Source organism: Natator depressus, chromosome 2, assembly GCF_965152275.1.
Source record: "Natator depressus isolate rNatDep1 chromosome 2, rNatDep2.hap1, whole genome shotgun sequence".
Classification (NCBI taxonomy): Eukaryota; Metazoa; Chordata; order Testudines; family Cheloniidae; genus Natator; species Natator depressus.
In genome coordinates, this window is record NC_134235.1 from 106000220 (window position 1) to 106016782 (window position 16563).

The 16563-nt window shown below is 41.5% G+C and overlaps 1 protein-coding gene across 1 annotated transcript in view; it reads left to right on the plus strand.

The window, feature by feature from the left end:
* The window catches only part of MBOAT1 (membrane bound glycerophospholipid O-acyltransferase 1), an 82823-nt gene that overhangs the window by 35469 nt on the left and 30791 nt on the right, over window positions 1–16563 (plus strand). The window contains exon 4 of the mRNA XM_074943162.1: window positions 2237–2332. Coding sequence (XP_074799263.1) covers window positions 2237–2332 — 96 coding nt within the window. The remainder of the gene's footprint in view (window positions 1–2236; window positions 2333–16563) is intronic.

Sequence of the window (16563 nt, forward strand, 5' to 3'; positions counted from 1 at the left end):
AAATGTAGTCAACAGCAGCTGGTTTAAAGACTGAGCCTATTCATACAGTTTTAATACATTGGGTCCCCAAGCCTTGCCCCATTCCTTCAGCAATGTACAAGAATATTAATAATAGGAATATAAAAAAGTATATTTTCTCAGGCGAGAGATTTCTCATGGAGTGAGGTAAAAAGGAGACTAAGGGAAATAACGAAAGTATGAATACATGAATGAATCTAATCTACACCCTTCCTATTCCCCATTAGTCCAGTCTCTGCATAGGCTGCCTACCCCCGACACAGCTGGTGTTCTGTCTTCCTCTACTGGTTTGAGCCAGGAGGGCTGTAGTGGGTCAAACCCAGGGATAGGTTTATTTTTTAAAATCAATACTCAAAACTGATAAATAAGGTCCTGCTGCCTGGCTCCTCCTAAAGCCTCTTCCACATAAGGTTTCTTGCCCTGCTCATACAACAGGTGTCTCCAGCCAGGTTTTACAACTAGCTGGTGTGGAGAATCGCCTTCTAGGACTTTCATCCTAACACTGGGTCTCCTACAGGAGCCGTCCTGCTACATGCAGGTCACTCTCCCTGATGAAGCTACTTGCTGACCTTTTATCTGAGAACCAGGTGAGCCTGCAGGCTGTCACCTGATCCCTCACCTGAAACCCATCACCTGGGTGGTAAGTAATTAGTCACTGGTGAGCCTAAATGCACCTCCCTTAAATGGACAAAGGCCTGCCCCCCCGCAGCTGGCCAGTTCTTTTGCCATATCATCTTCTGTTCTGTTCCCCATTCTGGTTTGTCCTGACTTGGGCCTGGTGGCTACAGCCTCACACTTGCCAGTCTGCCTGCCTGGTCTTCTGCTGGTCAGTTTGTGCCACTGCTGTTTGGGTGTGAAGGCCTTGATTTCCCAATCATTAGGTTCCTGCCTGCCCCCTTGGGCTCTGTGGTCCTGGTCTCCAGTTGGCTGTTTTTGCTGATGTGGTGTTGGACCCTGAAGACCTTAGTTCTAGATCGGCTCTTAGGATCACCTGCTGTTCTCTTCTCAGTTTGGTGTTTCAGCCTCCTGGTGCTCTGCTGCTCCCTTCTGCTCTGCTGAATCTTGGTTCTGTTGGTCTCCTTCCTGCTCTTCTCTGTGTCCAGGCTCTCATTGGCAACCTACCTCTGCCAGCAGCCTCTTTCCTGTTCTGTTATGGACGGGGATAATGAGGAGAGGTAGAGGAAGTAACAGGATTTGAGTATCACTCCTCCTTGTGCTGCACCAAGGATCTGCAACACTGCACTCCTTAAACCAGTGATACTCAGACTGCGGCCCATGAGCCGCATTCTCATGTGGCCCATGATCTCTTTAATGTGTCTCCTGCATATCTTTGCAGCACATGATACCAAAACACAGTGTGATTTAATTGTTAACTAATCAGGGTGCTTTTACTATGTTATTAACCAATAAGTTATGAACTTGCACTAAGTTACTAACTTATTTGCTGTAAGAATTATAGATATGGCAGACCTCTGTGGTTCGGAAGCCAAATTAGGAATCAGCAGTACCCAAAAGAGCCACAGTAGTGTGAAATATTTCCCCTCTCATACTGTTTTACTATAGTACTATTCATATTTAATGAAACAATGAATTCATGCTACTGTGACTCTTTTGGGTACTGCTGATTGCCAGTCTGGCTCCTGAACCACTGAGGTCTGAGTATCACTGCCTTAAACCATTAGAATGTCAGAATACGGGGTGCCACTAGCCATCCTGCCTAACCTAATTTTACATTCACTCAGGACACAAACCAGAGAGTGGACTTTTCAAACCCTAGTTAAAGAATACTTCCTGTGTGCAAAGCTTTGCATAACAGCCTATTTGACCATGTAAAGCCAAAATAAATTGTCTTCCAAATGTCACTGAAAACAATGTACAGCTACTGTGTACTCTTAAAGCATAATTATATTCTCTCTCTCCCTGGTTCCTACAGATTTGCAATATGAGAGTCTCAAGTATTTCTGGTCTGTGTGTGTACACAGAACAGAAAGGAGAATGGATAATCTCAGCAGTATGTTAAATGTTATCTGGCTTCAAATACTTGAATTCTAGGACATAATTTTCCAAAGTGACTAGTAATTTTGAGTGTCTCAATTTTGATTATCATCCTGACGTATAAATTTACCCTTGTTTTTTGTTTTGCCTGTATGAACTGAATGTAAAGTCTTGACTCTGCTTCGGTGGGTAACTGTTCTGTTTGTTTGTATGTTCTGTTTAGGTACTCCTTTGTGGTAGCCATGGGATACCTCACATTGTGTCACATTAGCCGAATTTACATATTTAATTATGGTATTCTCACTACAGATTTCTCTGGGTGAGTATCCAGCTCATATACTATGTCTGTTGATAAATTGTATAGTCAATTGTTTGATCACACTTTGGTTCATTATGAAATATATTCAAGAGGCAAATTAACTAATATCACTCAGTTTTATTGATATAAGCCAATAATAATAAAGAACAGGAAAAAACTTTCAATATGATACCAGGTTCTGGGAAGCAACCTCATGTAGTATTGTTACCTTCACTTTACACAGAAGGTGTGCTTCCCAAATTTACACTTCTAAAGCCATCTTTTTATCCCCTACCCATTGACAAGTAAAAGGTACTGTGCACATCATCTGAAACTAGATTTAACCAATCTGCCCTCTACCTTGTTTTTTCAGTAACATGATGTACCCCTTATCTCATTGTTCTGAACGCATGCACTCCAAGTATCAAGGGGCATGAAGGAACCTCTTAGGTTTGTGCCAGGGTAGAATATTCATATATCTTGTCCTTTTCCTTTGGGACATTTCAGTTGTGAGAATAACTCCCTACCTGTTAATATGGTAAAATACTCATATGTCCCGACCCAGACCGTTTTCCTGTCTCCTTAAGCCAAAGCTTACTTCAACTAGTGCATCGTCTTATGGGATACCTGACGTGGGTGGACAGAATTGTAGGGAGAGTATAATACATTCAGTTGACATAACTTCCCAATACTTATATTAACACTAAGCCTACCATATATGTATTGGCTAACAATTATTATAATTTATTATTAAATTATTTTAGGACTGTAATTTAATACAATTAAAAGAATGCCACAAAGGGTTGTCTTGCAATCTTGTTTACTTAATCTTTCAAGAAGTACTTGTTCAAAGTAAATAATGCATGATGTTAGAATGACTCAGTATTTCCATTAGCCAGTACCTGTGTGTGTTCTTGCACAGCAGCATCTTGCCAGAGGTGGGGAGGGTCTACTTATCTCCTTCTCCACCTTGAGTGGGGTTGGGGGAGTAAGTTCTAAAGTTACTCTTTGGTGGTAGAGTGGGTCCGAGGTTATCTTCCTATCTGCCAATCCCTCAGCGTCCAAGGAAGCAGCAAGCCAGGTTGGCCCAAGCTGCTTCTTCCTTAAGTTTGTCTGGCTGGGTGGGGTAGACTGTTGTTCTCTTTATTCCTTTCTTGATAGTGCAATAGACCAGTCCTGGTGAGTGGGCCCCAAGCCTTCTCTTTCCTCATTCTGATTCTACTCTGGGGGAGACGGTCCTTGGATTATCCCAAAGCCCTTTCTTGCCAAGCTGGGAAAACAATGTGAGAGGAGCCTTCTGGCTAGGGTGACCAGATGCTAAATACAAAATTTCAGGACCGCCACAGGGGGAGCGCCTTTTCAATTGTTACACTCACCTGGCACGTTCGGCGGCGGGAAATAAATCTTGCCGCCGAAGAAGGAAGTACCCGCTGCCAAAGTCTGTCAGCAACTGAAGGACCTGCTGCCGAAGATCCGGATGCGCAGGGTGAGTGTAACAATTAAAAAGGCATGCCCCCTGCCTGTCACTGCCGCCTAAGGAGGGGTGTGGGGGGGGGAAGACACGCCCCAAACAAAATATCGGGACAAATGGCGTCCCAACCGTACTTCGGTCAGGACGCAGGACAAACTGCTCAATATCGGGACAGTCCCGATTTTATCAGGACATCTGGTCACCCTTCATCTGCCCCTCTCCCTTGAAGGGGAGAGAGCTTCCAGAATAGCTGTAGCTGGTTGTTTCTTCCAGCTTTAAAGGGCCAGCTACCAGCAAAGCTGTTTTATCCCATTTTTGAAAGAGTGAAACATGCATGTTTTATTATAAGTCCTTTTCTGACTGCTTTGCTTTGGCATTTATAAACTGTTCTTAGGATTATTTAGTTTTTTTTAATTCTCTCTTCCCCAATTACATATTTTTTTTCCTTCTTCTTGATGCTAAGAGGATTGTGCTGGTGAGTTGATTTTTGGTGTTTTTTAATACTTTATAAGAATGGCACTACTAATAATACGTCATCTTCTTTTATCGCGTACGTAGACCGTCAGTGCAGTAATATTATAGTTTTTACCAGAAATGGATTCATTTGAAAAGAAAAAATCAAAAGAATGTGATAGCTCAGGAGGCTGGTAATGGGCATGGGTCCCAATCCAGCAAACCACTCAAACGTGTGCCTAACTTTGTGCACATGAACAGTATGATTGAAGTCAGTGTGACTACTCATGTGCATTAAATTATGCACAAGCTTAAATCCTTTGCTGGACTGGGGCCACGGCGCCTCTCATTTTTTGGTTATGGGTTTGAGTTCAGCCAGTTTGTTATGAGCAAAAAACAGTACCATTTGAAGAATATTCACTGAAGGCCTGTGGGTGACACAGATGCCTTATGTGAAATGCTAGGGGCCTCTGCACTTTTCCTAGTGGAAAAATTCACAGCACAAAAATCGTCATAAAATTGGCACCAATTGCCCACCCTTATTAATAGCCTCATATGAGAGGCAAATGCTTGAATTGGCTTGGAGACTGACCCACCTTTTCACCCTGAAAGGTGGTGTTTTCCATGTGTAAATCAGGGCCTTTTGGCTGACAGATGCACAATTTTGCACTTTTTACTGCATGTGCCATATTTCTGCTGTAGATAAATGGAGCACTTCATTCTCCAGGGCTGTTGGGCTAAAACATTTCATCAACACTAACTTTACTTCAAAGGAATAAAATGGCAGCATTTCTAGCAAACCACCCTAAAAATGAACATAATCAAATGTGAAATCTAGAAAAGCTTTATAAGCAATTTTTTTAGCAAGGATCATCACTGAAGGCAGTGACTTATCTTCTAATGCTTAATGCTTTGCTGTGTTTTCTTTCCTCCTGATGGTTTTATTTCAGTTCCCAAAGTTAGCAACAATGGTAGAATAGCCAATTTGTAAAAAGAAAACACATTTGACAATGGAAACTGACCTAGATGTATTCTTTTACTGTTATACCAATTCAGAACAAAGTACAGAAGTATTAAGCACTCCAAAGAGTTAGATGGAAACATTTGTTTTCCTTGGAAATATATTAAGAAAATTCTTTTTTTGGCAATGGAAGTGATGGGATGACAGTTCTGGGGACCGAAGTCCTTTGTGTATCCACAGACCAGGTACAACATGGGTAGTAGTAGTGCAAGACATGGCTCTGCCAATAAGCCTCTGTTCTGTAGTGTGAAGATAGCACTCTTTTCATTCACTACACACTCATTCATTGCTTGACTACTCTGCTTAGTATTTGTCCACTTGAAACTGGACACCCCTAACTGATTACACATAAGCTGATAAAGAACCGTGGTGGTAACTACCAACCAGCTTAAATTCAAACCAGTGAATCAGAGTTGAAAAGCTTGATATCCCATTAATATCCCATGCACTTCCCTCAGAAAGAAACATTTTTCTGAATGAAAACTTTCAACACTAAAGAATAGTTATGTAATGACGCCACCAACTGAACATATTGTTTAGAATTGGGGATGGGTGAAGTAAGTGGTTCTGATTTTAAGTTAGGAAGTGACTTGCATTTCTGCCTAAACACGAAACAAACTGGAAACTGATTTGAGGTGTGTAAATTTCAGTTTTGTATCTTCTTCTGTGTGCTGCCGCACTTCCTGGTTTCTGTTGAAAACAGAAGGAACAAAATACAGCAAGAGAGTTAAGATATGGAGTTTCTAGTACAATAATAAAAAACTTAGACAATCTGGATAATCTTATGAGAGCCTGTCAAGGTTCCTTCCCAACTCTGAACTCTAGGGCACAGATGTGGGGACCTGCATGAAAGACCCCCTAAGCTTATTCTTACCAGCTTAGATTAAAAACTTCCCCAAGGTACATACTTTGCCTTTTCCTTGAACCGTATGCTGCCACCACCAAGCGTTTTAAACAAAGAACAGGGAAAGAGACCACATGGAGACCTCTTCCCCCAAAAGGGAAGAAGGAGGATCCTGGGAACTACAGGCCAGTCAGCCTCACCTCAGTCCCTGGAAAAATCATGGAGCGGGTCCTCAAGGAATCAATTCTGAAGCACTTAGAGGAGAGGAAAGTGATCAGGAACGGTCAGCATGGATTCACCAAGGGCAAGTCATGCCTGACTAATCTAATTGCCTTCTATGACGAGATAACTGGCTCTGTGGATGAAGGGAAAGCAGTGGACATGTTGTTCCTTGACTTTAGCAAAGCTTTTGACACAGTCTCCCACAGTATTCTTGCCAGCAAGTTAAAGAAGTATGGGCTGGATGAATGGACTATAAGGTGGATAGAAAGCTGGCTAGATTGTCGGGCTCAACGGGTAGTGATCAATGGCTCCATGTCTAGTTGGCAGCTGGTATCAAGTGGAGTGCCCCAAGGGTCAGTCCTGGGGCCGGTTTTGTTCAATATCTTCATAAATGATCTGGAGGATGGTGTGGCTTGCACCCTCAGCAAGTTTGCAGATGACACTAAACTGGGAGGAGATGTAAATACGCTGGAGGGTAGGGATAGGATACAGAGGGACCTAGACAAATTGGAGGATTGGGCCAAAAGAAATCTGATGAAGTTCAACAAGGACAAGTGCAGAGTCCTGCAGTTAGGACGGAAGAATCCAATGCACCGCTACAGACTAGGGACCGAATGGCTCGGCAGCAATTCTGCAGAAAATGACCAAGGGGTTACAGTGGACGAGAAGCTGGATATGAGTCAACAGTGTGCCCTTGTTGCCAAGAAGGCCAATGGCATTTTGGGGTGTATAAGTAGGGGCATTGCCAGCAGATCGAGGGACGTGATCATTCTCCTCTATTCGACAGTGGTGAGGCCTCATCTGGAGTACTGTGTCCAGTTTTGGGCCCCACACTACAAGAAGGATGTGGAAAAATTGGAAAGAGTCCAGCGGAGGGCAACAAAAATGATTAGGGGACTGGAACACGAGTTATGAGGAGAGGCTGAGGGAACTGGAGATGTTTAGTCTACGGAAGAGAAGAATGAGGGGGGATTTGATAGCTGCTTTCAACTACCTGAAAGGGGGTTCCAAAGAGGATGGCTCTAGACTGTTCTCAGTGGTAGCAGATGACAGAACAAGGAGTAATGGTCTCAAGTTGCAGTGGGGGAGATTTAGGTTGGATATTAGGAAAAACTTTTTCACTAGGAGTGTGGTGAAACGCTGGAATGTGTTACCTAGGGAGGTGGTGGAATCTCCTTCCCTGGAAGTTTTTAAGGTCAGGCTTGACAAAGCCTTGGCTGGGATGATTTAATTGGGGATTGGTCCTGCTTTGAGCAGGGGGTTGGACTAGATGACCTCCTGAGGTCCCTTCCAACCCTGATATTCTATGGTTCTATGATTCTATGAAAATATCCCCCCAAGCCCTACACTCCCTTTCCTGGGGAAGGCTTGATAAGGATCCTCACCAATTTGTACGGGTGAACACAGACCCAAACCCCCTTGGATCTTAAGAACAATGAAAAATCAATCAGGTTCTTAAAAGAAGAATTTTAATTAAAGAAAAGGTAAAAGAATCACCTCTGTAAAATCAGGGTGGTAAATACCTTACAAGGTAATCAGATTCAAAATATAGAGAATCCCTCTAGGCAAAACCTTAAGTTACAAAAAGACACAAAAACAGGAATATGCATTCCATCCAGCACAGCTTATTTTACCAGCCATTAAACAAAAGGAAATCTAACGCATTTCTAGCTAGATTACTTACTAACTTAACAGGAGATGTAAGGCTGCATTCCTGATCTGTTCCGGGCAAAAGCATCACACAGACAGATGAACCCTTTGTTCTGCCCCCCCTCCAGATTTGAAAGTATCTTGTCCCCTCATTGGTCATTTTGGGTCAGATGCCAGCGAGGTTATCTTAGCTTCTTAACCTTTTACAGGTGAAAGGGGTTTGCCTCTGGCCAGGAGGGATTTTATAGCACTGTATACAGAAAGGTGGTTACCCTTCCCTTTATTTTTATGACAGAGCTTTTGATCATGTGAGGTTTTCCACACTGATGTCCAGACCAAGGAAATGAATTCACAACAAGTATCAAAATTATTAGAAATAAATCATAGCATGGGGAAATTAAGTTTCTGTTTCTCTGGTCTGGTTTTAGCAATAGTGTTGGTGTTTTATTTTGTATGATATTCACAGATTAGGCATTGTGGAATAATATCCTTTAGTTTGCAGCCACAAAGCATGAGGAGCGCTTTTTAGTCACAGTTAAACAGAACTCAAATGATCTGGGGTTTGGGAATAAATGGCTTTATTTCAAATCTCTTCCTTTAGGTTTCCTCTGTAAATGTAAGTATCATCTGTAGGCTTTATTCCCATGGAATATTGTGATTTTCTTTTAAAGTCTACCTACTTCTTCGCCCCTTTTCAATAAACTGTGTCAACATTTTGTCAACATTTTGAACAAAATAATAGGTTCTGACCTTGGCTTGTGAGTATACAGTAGATTTTATTAAGGTTCATTTTTGTGCACCCTTCTGCAGCCTTCTCAAACTGAGCCACATTTTTACTACTTATATGTCAGAAACGTTTGACCTTGGATGACATGGGCACCATGTTTGTCAGGCTAATTTAGTCAACATTTTTGTGCCATTTATAATTAGATGTTCCCTGAAAGCTTAAAAAAATAGCAATTTATTCCTTCGGTATTGCCACTCCTAAGTGTTCAAAAATCCTGAGTCTGACTTAGTAATCATGGGATTTTAAAAATAAGCTTTTGGTTCTTTTTATTTTGGCTCTGTTTTTGAGCTTGGAGGATTCGTGTTTTCAAGCTTTTCTCTACAATCAGTAGGGCTCGGAATTTATTTAAAAAACCAACCAAACAACAAAAGCTGAGGTTCTCATATAATCACATGATTCAGGGAGCTGGGGTTTAAAAAAAATCAAATATCGTAACACCTGAAATAAAATCCTGAGAGTTGGCAACGCTTCTTTTTAATACTTTAAATATCCACATCAGACATCTAACTTGGCAACTAATCACACACAGTGGAGGCTGACAGATATTGTACACAATGTTTTGGCATTACCTGCAAAGCTGATCTTCAAGGACATATTGAAAGAGCTCTGTATGTGTCAAGAGTGAGAGATTGCTGATCTCTGCTGTACTGTCTATTTTATTACTAAGCTTGAAATCTCAGTATGCCAGCATCTCCTGACTCAGCATTTCAGCTTTAAAACAGAGAACTATTTTAGGGGGGAGGAAGGTATGAAGTGTCTGTCCAGGTGCTATAGTGGACCCATATAACACAGAAGTTGCATAATGTGCTGCCGTGTGCCAAGTTAGGTGTCTCGTTAGGATTTCTCATTCTGTGAACTGAGTGGCAATCTATGTGGTACCCCTCACCAGGATGTGTGAGCACCATATGGATTCAAAGGTTGGAAGCCAGAAGGGTTTAGCATATGATGTAGGTGAAGCACTTGGATTTCAGGGCACAAAGTGAAACATGCCAAGTTTCCAGTTACTCTGTATTAGCTGTAAATTTCCTAAGCTGACATCAAGATGAAGTCGGTGGCTGGGTGGGAGGGGCAGAGGGACAACGGACCTGTTCATCCTACTTTTACAGCCGGAGGAGAGATTACAGTACCAGGCACTACAGAAGTATGGACATGTGCTTTCACATGTGCTTATGGGAAAGGCTGATATCCCATAAGAGCCCACAATGACTGATTCTTTTCTTGGCTGGGACAGGATATAGGCAGATTTCTGCTTAGGGGACGTTGCAAGACAATTTTCCACCTTCCTGAGGAAGGTTACAGAATAGACTAGACAATTTGAGTCTGTTTGAATATTGGAGACTTTAGCTGAGCTGTTATTCTATGTCACTGTTTTCCCTCTCTAGCATCCTTAATTCCCACTCTTGCTGACCTTGTATATTAAGCATATTGAACCCAGGAGGAAAATAAAGACTTCTACTGGTTTTTCAAAAGTGGCTTTGTATGATACGTTGTATTTGTCTGCAGGAGTGTCATTTCTGTGAATCTTTCTGTCTTATTTAGAGTTCAAATTTGGGAAGGAAGGGAGAGAATGTTAGTTTTTTTCAGATTAAATGGTATGCAAGACTTAAGAATTATACTTGGTTGCTAGATATTACGATGAGTACTCTATAAATACCTAATATAGATATAAATAATCATTCTTTTTTCTCTACATTCATGTATCATAGTAGTGTTCTAATGCAGGCTGTTTTTGTGCATGACCTTCTAATCAGTCCATCTGAATTGTTTGCATATCAGTGCTCACTGGCTTACAGCAGTACAGCTCACTGGCTTACAATTTTCAAATGCAGGTGCCTATCTGCAGGCAATTAAAGGGACATCAGCTTGGCTTTGATTCTCTGGTTTAAAGTTACTTACTTAAACATTAGAATAAAACACATCAGTTTTGTCATTAGCAAGAATCATGCCTTTTAAAAGGAAAAATTGTTGCTGAACCAACATGAACAATTGGTAGAGTTCACACATAAAATGAAAGGCCCAAACAATCGCAGTAGAATTCTACATGATTGTAGACCTGCTTCTTCATTGCAAATCACTGCCTCTCCTAAGGAGTTTTTTTTTTTTGAAGAAGAAGAAGAAGTCGTCTGCTGCTTTGTCTGCTTAAAGCCCTGGGATTTATATATATTTGAAAGGAAGACTGCAGTTTTGCTACAAGGGGAAAAACTACCCTAAGACATAGGATGTTCAAGAAAACGTACTCCCCTCCCTATTGGAAGAGAAACTTTTCATACCGTTGAGAACTTCATAGAATAAAATTTAATAAGAGGTGTTTCAGGCCATTAGTGCTCTCCTGAAAATGAAAGAATCCCATAATGACAATCTGTTAGGTAGAGTCAGTGGCCTAGATATTTTAATGATAGTGATTATGCAAAATCTACATGATTCCTTTAGCATGATTAGATCCCAACTCTGGGTTTATTTTGCATTTTATGTGTAGGTGTTTTAATGAAATTAGCTGATACCTGAAGATAACTTCCTAGGATGTAGCTGACAGTTGTTTTTGCACATTTACTTTTTTTGGTTAAAAAAAAAATGCAGATAACCATACACTTATGCACATTTAAATGTGTTGTTCAGAAATACACCAGATACTGCCACATATTATCTAAAAACAGATGTCACTTTTAAAGAAATTATCTGTTTTTTTCCTATTTTTATTTTTTGCATTTTGACTTGCTTTTACTCTGATAACATTTAACAGAGACGTGGTGGGATAATAGGCATGACTGGAATATTGTTATAGACGGGTACAGCTTGCTCAGGAAGGACAGGCAGGGAAAAAAGGGAGGAGGTGTTGCCTTATATATCAAAAATGTATACGCTTGGACTGAGGCTGAGATGGAAATAGGAGACAGACTTGTTGAAAGTCTCTGGGTAAGGATAAAAGGGGTAAAAACCAAGGATGATGTCATGGTAGGGTCTACTACAGACCACCTAACCAGGAAGAAGAGGTGAATGAGGATTTTTTTAAACAACCAACAAAATCATCCAAAGCACAGGACTTGGTGGTGATAGGGGAATTCAACTATTCCGACATCTGCTGGGAAAATAACACAGCAGGGCACAGATTATCCAACAAGTTCTTGGAATGTATTGGAGACAATTTTTTATTTCAGAAGGTGGAGCAGTTACTAGGGGAGAAGCTGTTCTAGATTTCCTTTTGACAGATAGGGAGGAATTGGTTGAGAATTTGAAAGTGGAAGGCAACTTGGGTGAAAGTGATCATGAAATGATAGAGTTCATGATTCTAAGGAATGGTAGGAGGGAGAACAGGAAAATCAGGACAATGGATTTCAAGAGGGCAGACTATAGAAAAACTCATGGAGTTGGTAGGTAAGATTCCATGGAAAGCAAGTCTAAAGAGAAAAACAATTGAAGACAGTTGGCAGTTTTTCAGAGACCTCTTATTAAGGGCACAAAAGCAAAATATCCCACTGTGTAGGAAAGATAGGAAGTATGATAAGAGACCACCCTGGCTTAACCAGATCTTCAATGATCTAAAAATAAAAGTAGTCCTACAAAAAGTGGAAACTAGGTGAAATTATAAAAGATACATATAAACAACACAGGTATGTAGGGACAAAATTAGAAAGGCCAAGGCACAAAACAAGATTAAACTAGCTAGCGACATAAAGGGTAACAAGAAAACATTCCACAATACATTAAAAGCAAGAGGAAGACCAAGGACAAGGTAGGACCGTTACTCAATAAGGGGGAAAAAAATAATAACAGAAAATGTGGAAATGACAGAGGTGCTTAATGACTTCTTTGTTTCGGTTTTCACCAAGAAGGTTGGTGGTGATTGGATGTCTAACATAGTGAATGCCAGTGAAAATGAGGTAGGATCAGAGGCTAATGTAGGAATAGAACAAGTTAAAAATTACTTAGACAAATCAGATGTCTTCAAGTCACCACGGCCTGATAAAATACATCCTAGAATACTCAAGGAGCTGACTGAGGAGATATCTGAGCCATTAGCAATTATCTTTGAAAAGTCATAGAAGACAGGAGAGATTCCAGAAGACTGGAAAGGGCGAATATAGTGCCAATCTATAAAAAGGGAAATGAGGACAACCCAGGGAATTACAGACCAGTCATCTTAACTTCTGTACCTGGAAAGATAATGGAGCAAATAATTAAGCAATCAATTTGCAAACATCTAGAAGATAATAAGGTGATAAGTAACAGTCAGCATGGATTTGTCAAGTATAAATCGTGTCAAACCAACCTGATCGTTTTCTTTGACAAGGTAACAAGCCTTCTGAATAGGGGGGAAGTGGTAGACATGGTATAAATTGACTTTAGTAAAGCTTTTGATACTGTCTCGCATGACCTTCTTATAAACAAACTACGGAAATATAACCTAGATGGAGCTACTATAAGGTGGATGCAAAACTGGTTGGAAAACCATTCCCAGCAGCAGTGCAAGTAGGCCGGTACGCTCCAGTACACTGTACTAGCAAGCTAATTATAGCCGGTATAGCATACTGGAAAGACACAGCAGCAGCCCCACCGGAGAAGAGGGCTGGGATCAGGGCTGGGGGTTCTGCTCCTTTTCCCGCTGCCCCTCCCAGAAGGGAAAGGAGCAGAATTCCCAGCCCTGCCTCCTGCCCTTCCATGGAGCTGTGGTACACTCTGTCTGTGTACCACAGCAGCAGCCCTGCTGGAGGAGAGGGCTGGGGGTGGGGCTGGGGCTGGGGCTGGGAGTTCTGCTCCTTTCCCCGCTGGGAGGGGCAGCAGTAGGGAAAGAAGCAGAATGCTGACAGCTCCTCTGGCAGCTGTACTTCCCCCTCCCCAGCCCTGTCTTTGGCGCAGCAGGAGGAGGACAGAGCCCCCCACCCCAGGTAACATGGGATGGATGTGCGGAGGGGGCGGGGAGAGCGTAGGGGCCCTGGGCTGGGGGCGGGGCGGTGAGGAGTCACATGGAGGGTCACATGGGGAGGTCATGTGCTCCCCTCCCTCCCCCAGTACTGGTAAGACATAGATTTTACTTACACCACTGGTTCCCAGAGAGTAGTTATCAGTGGCTCACAGTCATGCTGGAAGGGCATAACCAGTGGGGTCCCGCATGGATCCGGTTCTGTTCAATATCTTCATCAGTGATTTAGATAATGGCATAGAGAGTACACTTATAAAGTTTGCGACTGATATCAAGCTGGGAGGGGTTGCAAGTGCTTTGGAGGACAGGATTAAAATTCAAAATGATCTGGACAAACTGGAGAAATGGTCTGAAGTAAATAGGTTGAAATTCAATAAGGACAAATGCAAAGTACTCCACTCGGAAGGAACAATCAGTTACACACATACAAAATGGGAAATGACTGCCTAGGAAGGACTACTGCGGAAAGGGATCTGGGGGAAGTGGACCACAAGCTAAATGTGAGTCAACAGTGTAACGCTGTTGCAAAAAAAGCAAACATCATTCTGGGATGTGTAAGCAGGAGTGTTGTAAGCAAGACACGAGAAGTCATTCTTCTGCTCTACTCCATGCTGATTAGGCCTCAGCTGGAGTATTGTGTCCAGTTCTGGGTGCCACATTTCAGAAAAGATGTGGACAAATTGGAGAAGATCCAGAGAAGAGTGACAAAAATGATTAAAGGTCTAGAAAACATGATCTATGAGGGAAGATTGAAAAAACTGGGTTTGTTTAGTCTGGAAAAGAGACGACTGAGAGGGGACATGATAACGGTTCTCAAGTACATAAAAGGTTGTTACAAGGAGGAGGGAGAAGAATTTTCTTCTTAACCTCTGAGGCTAGGACAAGAAGCAATGGACTTAATTTGCAGCAAGGGTGATTTAGGTTGGACATTAGGAAAAACTTTCAAACTGTCAGAGTGGTTAAGCACTGAAATAAATTGCCCAGGGAGGTTGTGGAAATCTCCATCATTGGAGATTTTTAAGAGCAGGTTAGACAAATACCTGTCAGGGATGGTCTAGATCAGGGATTGGCAACCTTTGGCACGCGGCCCATCAGGGAAATCCGCTGGCGGGCCAGGACGGTTTGTTTACCTGCTGCGTCCACAGATTCGGCCCATCGCAGCTCCCACTGGTCGCGGTTCACCGTTCCAGGCCAATGGGGGCTGTGGGAAGCAGCGTGGGCATGCTAAAGATTGCCGATCCCTGATCTAGATAATATTTAATTCTGCCATGAGTGCAGCAGACTGGACTAGATGACCTCTCGAGGTCCCTTCGAATCTTGTCCTATGATTCTATGATTTCCACTAACTGCAGATAACTGTGCCTGCTTGTGGATTCCCTTTGGATGTCAATGTCTGAGGAGGATGAGGATAAAGCATATTCTTTGTGTATAAAATTATGACAGTGATATGGATATACATTTAGGGTTTAAAATACAATTGAATTCCAGATATCTGAATCTACAGTTTCTAAACCTCTCAGTCTACTGAACTGCCATCATGACTCCCTGGTCTATTGAAACCTGATTATGTGAACATAATCTTTTGAGTGGTTCAGATAATCGGGATTCTACTGTACCTTAGACACTTTTTTCAACATGATGAGTGTTTAGAAATCACAAACTTTTATATTGAGGCAACCAAAAGGCAAATAGTTAATCTTAACCATCAGGTCTGATTTTGAATTGGGAGATTTTTGAATACTTAATTTGTAATGTAACTACTAGCACAGTCTGAAACAATAAGTTCCAGAATCTCTTGGAAAATTCATGGAGAAAAGTAATACTTGCTTATTATTTTAGCTAACGATATCATTGGAAAATAACATTTTCCCTACCTCAGGCAGAAATTGAATTGGAAGATGCAGGGACTGAGCTGAAGAAATTCAGCTGTTCCCTCTTTCATTACATCCAGTTAAATATGGTGAAACATTTTAAACTAGCAAAAAGCTTTGTTTAGAGTAGTCATCTAGTTCGATGTAGGTTTTTTCTTTTCCAAAAATGTTTGTGTACTGACTGAGATATGTATGAAATCATATCTGAAGTCAAAATCTGGTAATAGCAATTACCTGTTAACATCAACCATAATTTATATAGCAATGGTGTCTGAAACTGTGTGGAGAGATTGTACTTTGTAGCAAAAAGAAGCACTCTGCAAGGGGGCTGGAAACTTGTCCTCTGTAACACTTGTCCTTTGTTAATACTGATTTACAGTAAAACCTACGAATGTTGTCTTAAGTCCAGACTTCTTCTGTATCATTAACACCATATATATCCATGATAAATAATGCTGTTAATTATATATTTTCACGGTCACATACAACTTCCATGATGATTATTATTGTAATTACATTCATATGGGAAGGCAGTGTTGCCTGGTGGGTAGAGCAATGAACTGGGACTCATGACACCTGAGTTCTATTCTCTGTTGTGCCGCTGGCCTACTGGGTGACCCTGGGAAAATCACATCCCCTCTGTGCCTCAGTTTCCCCATTTGGATAATGGTAATAATTATGCTTGTCTCCTTTATAAATCACTTTGAGAATTACTGATGAAAAGCTCCATATAAGAACTAGGTGGTAGTTTTATTCTGCCTAAAAATGTTTGCTAGACACAGTCCACACTCCAAAGAGATTAAAACCAGATGAGCTGCAGCAAGGGTGATGGTATTTCATACTGAGGTATTATATATTCCAGAATGACACCCTTAGTATAGTGTACGCTGTACTAGTTGAGGTACCGTTTTTTGGATGAGACCTCAATAAGGTTCTGACTGCATTTGGTAATTCAAGGTTTCACAGCACTTTACTGTAGGGTTGTTAACTTTGCTGTTTTGGCCCACTTTCTACC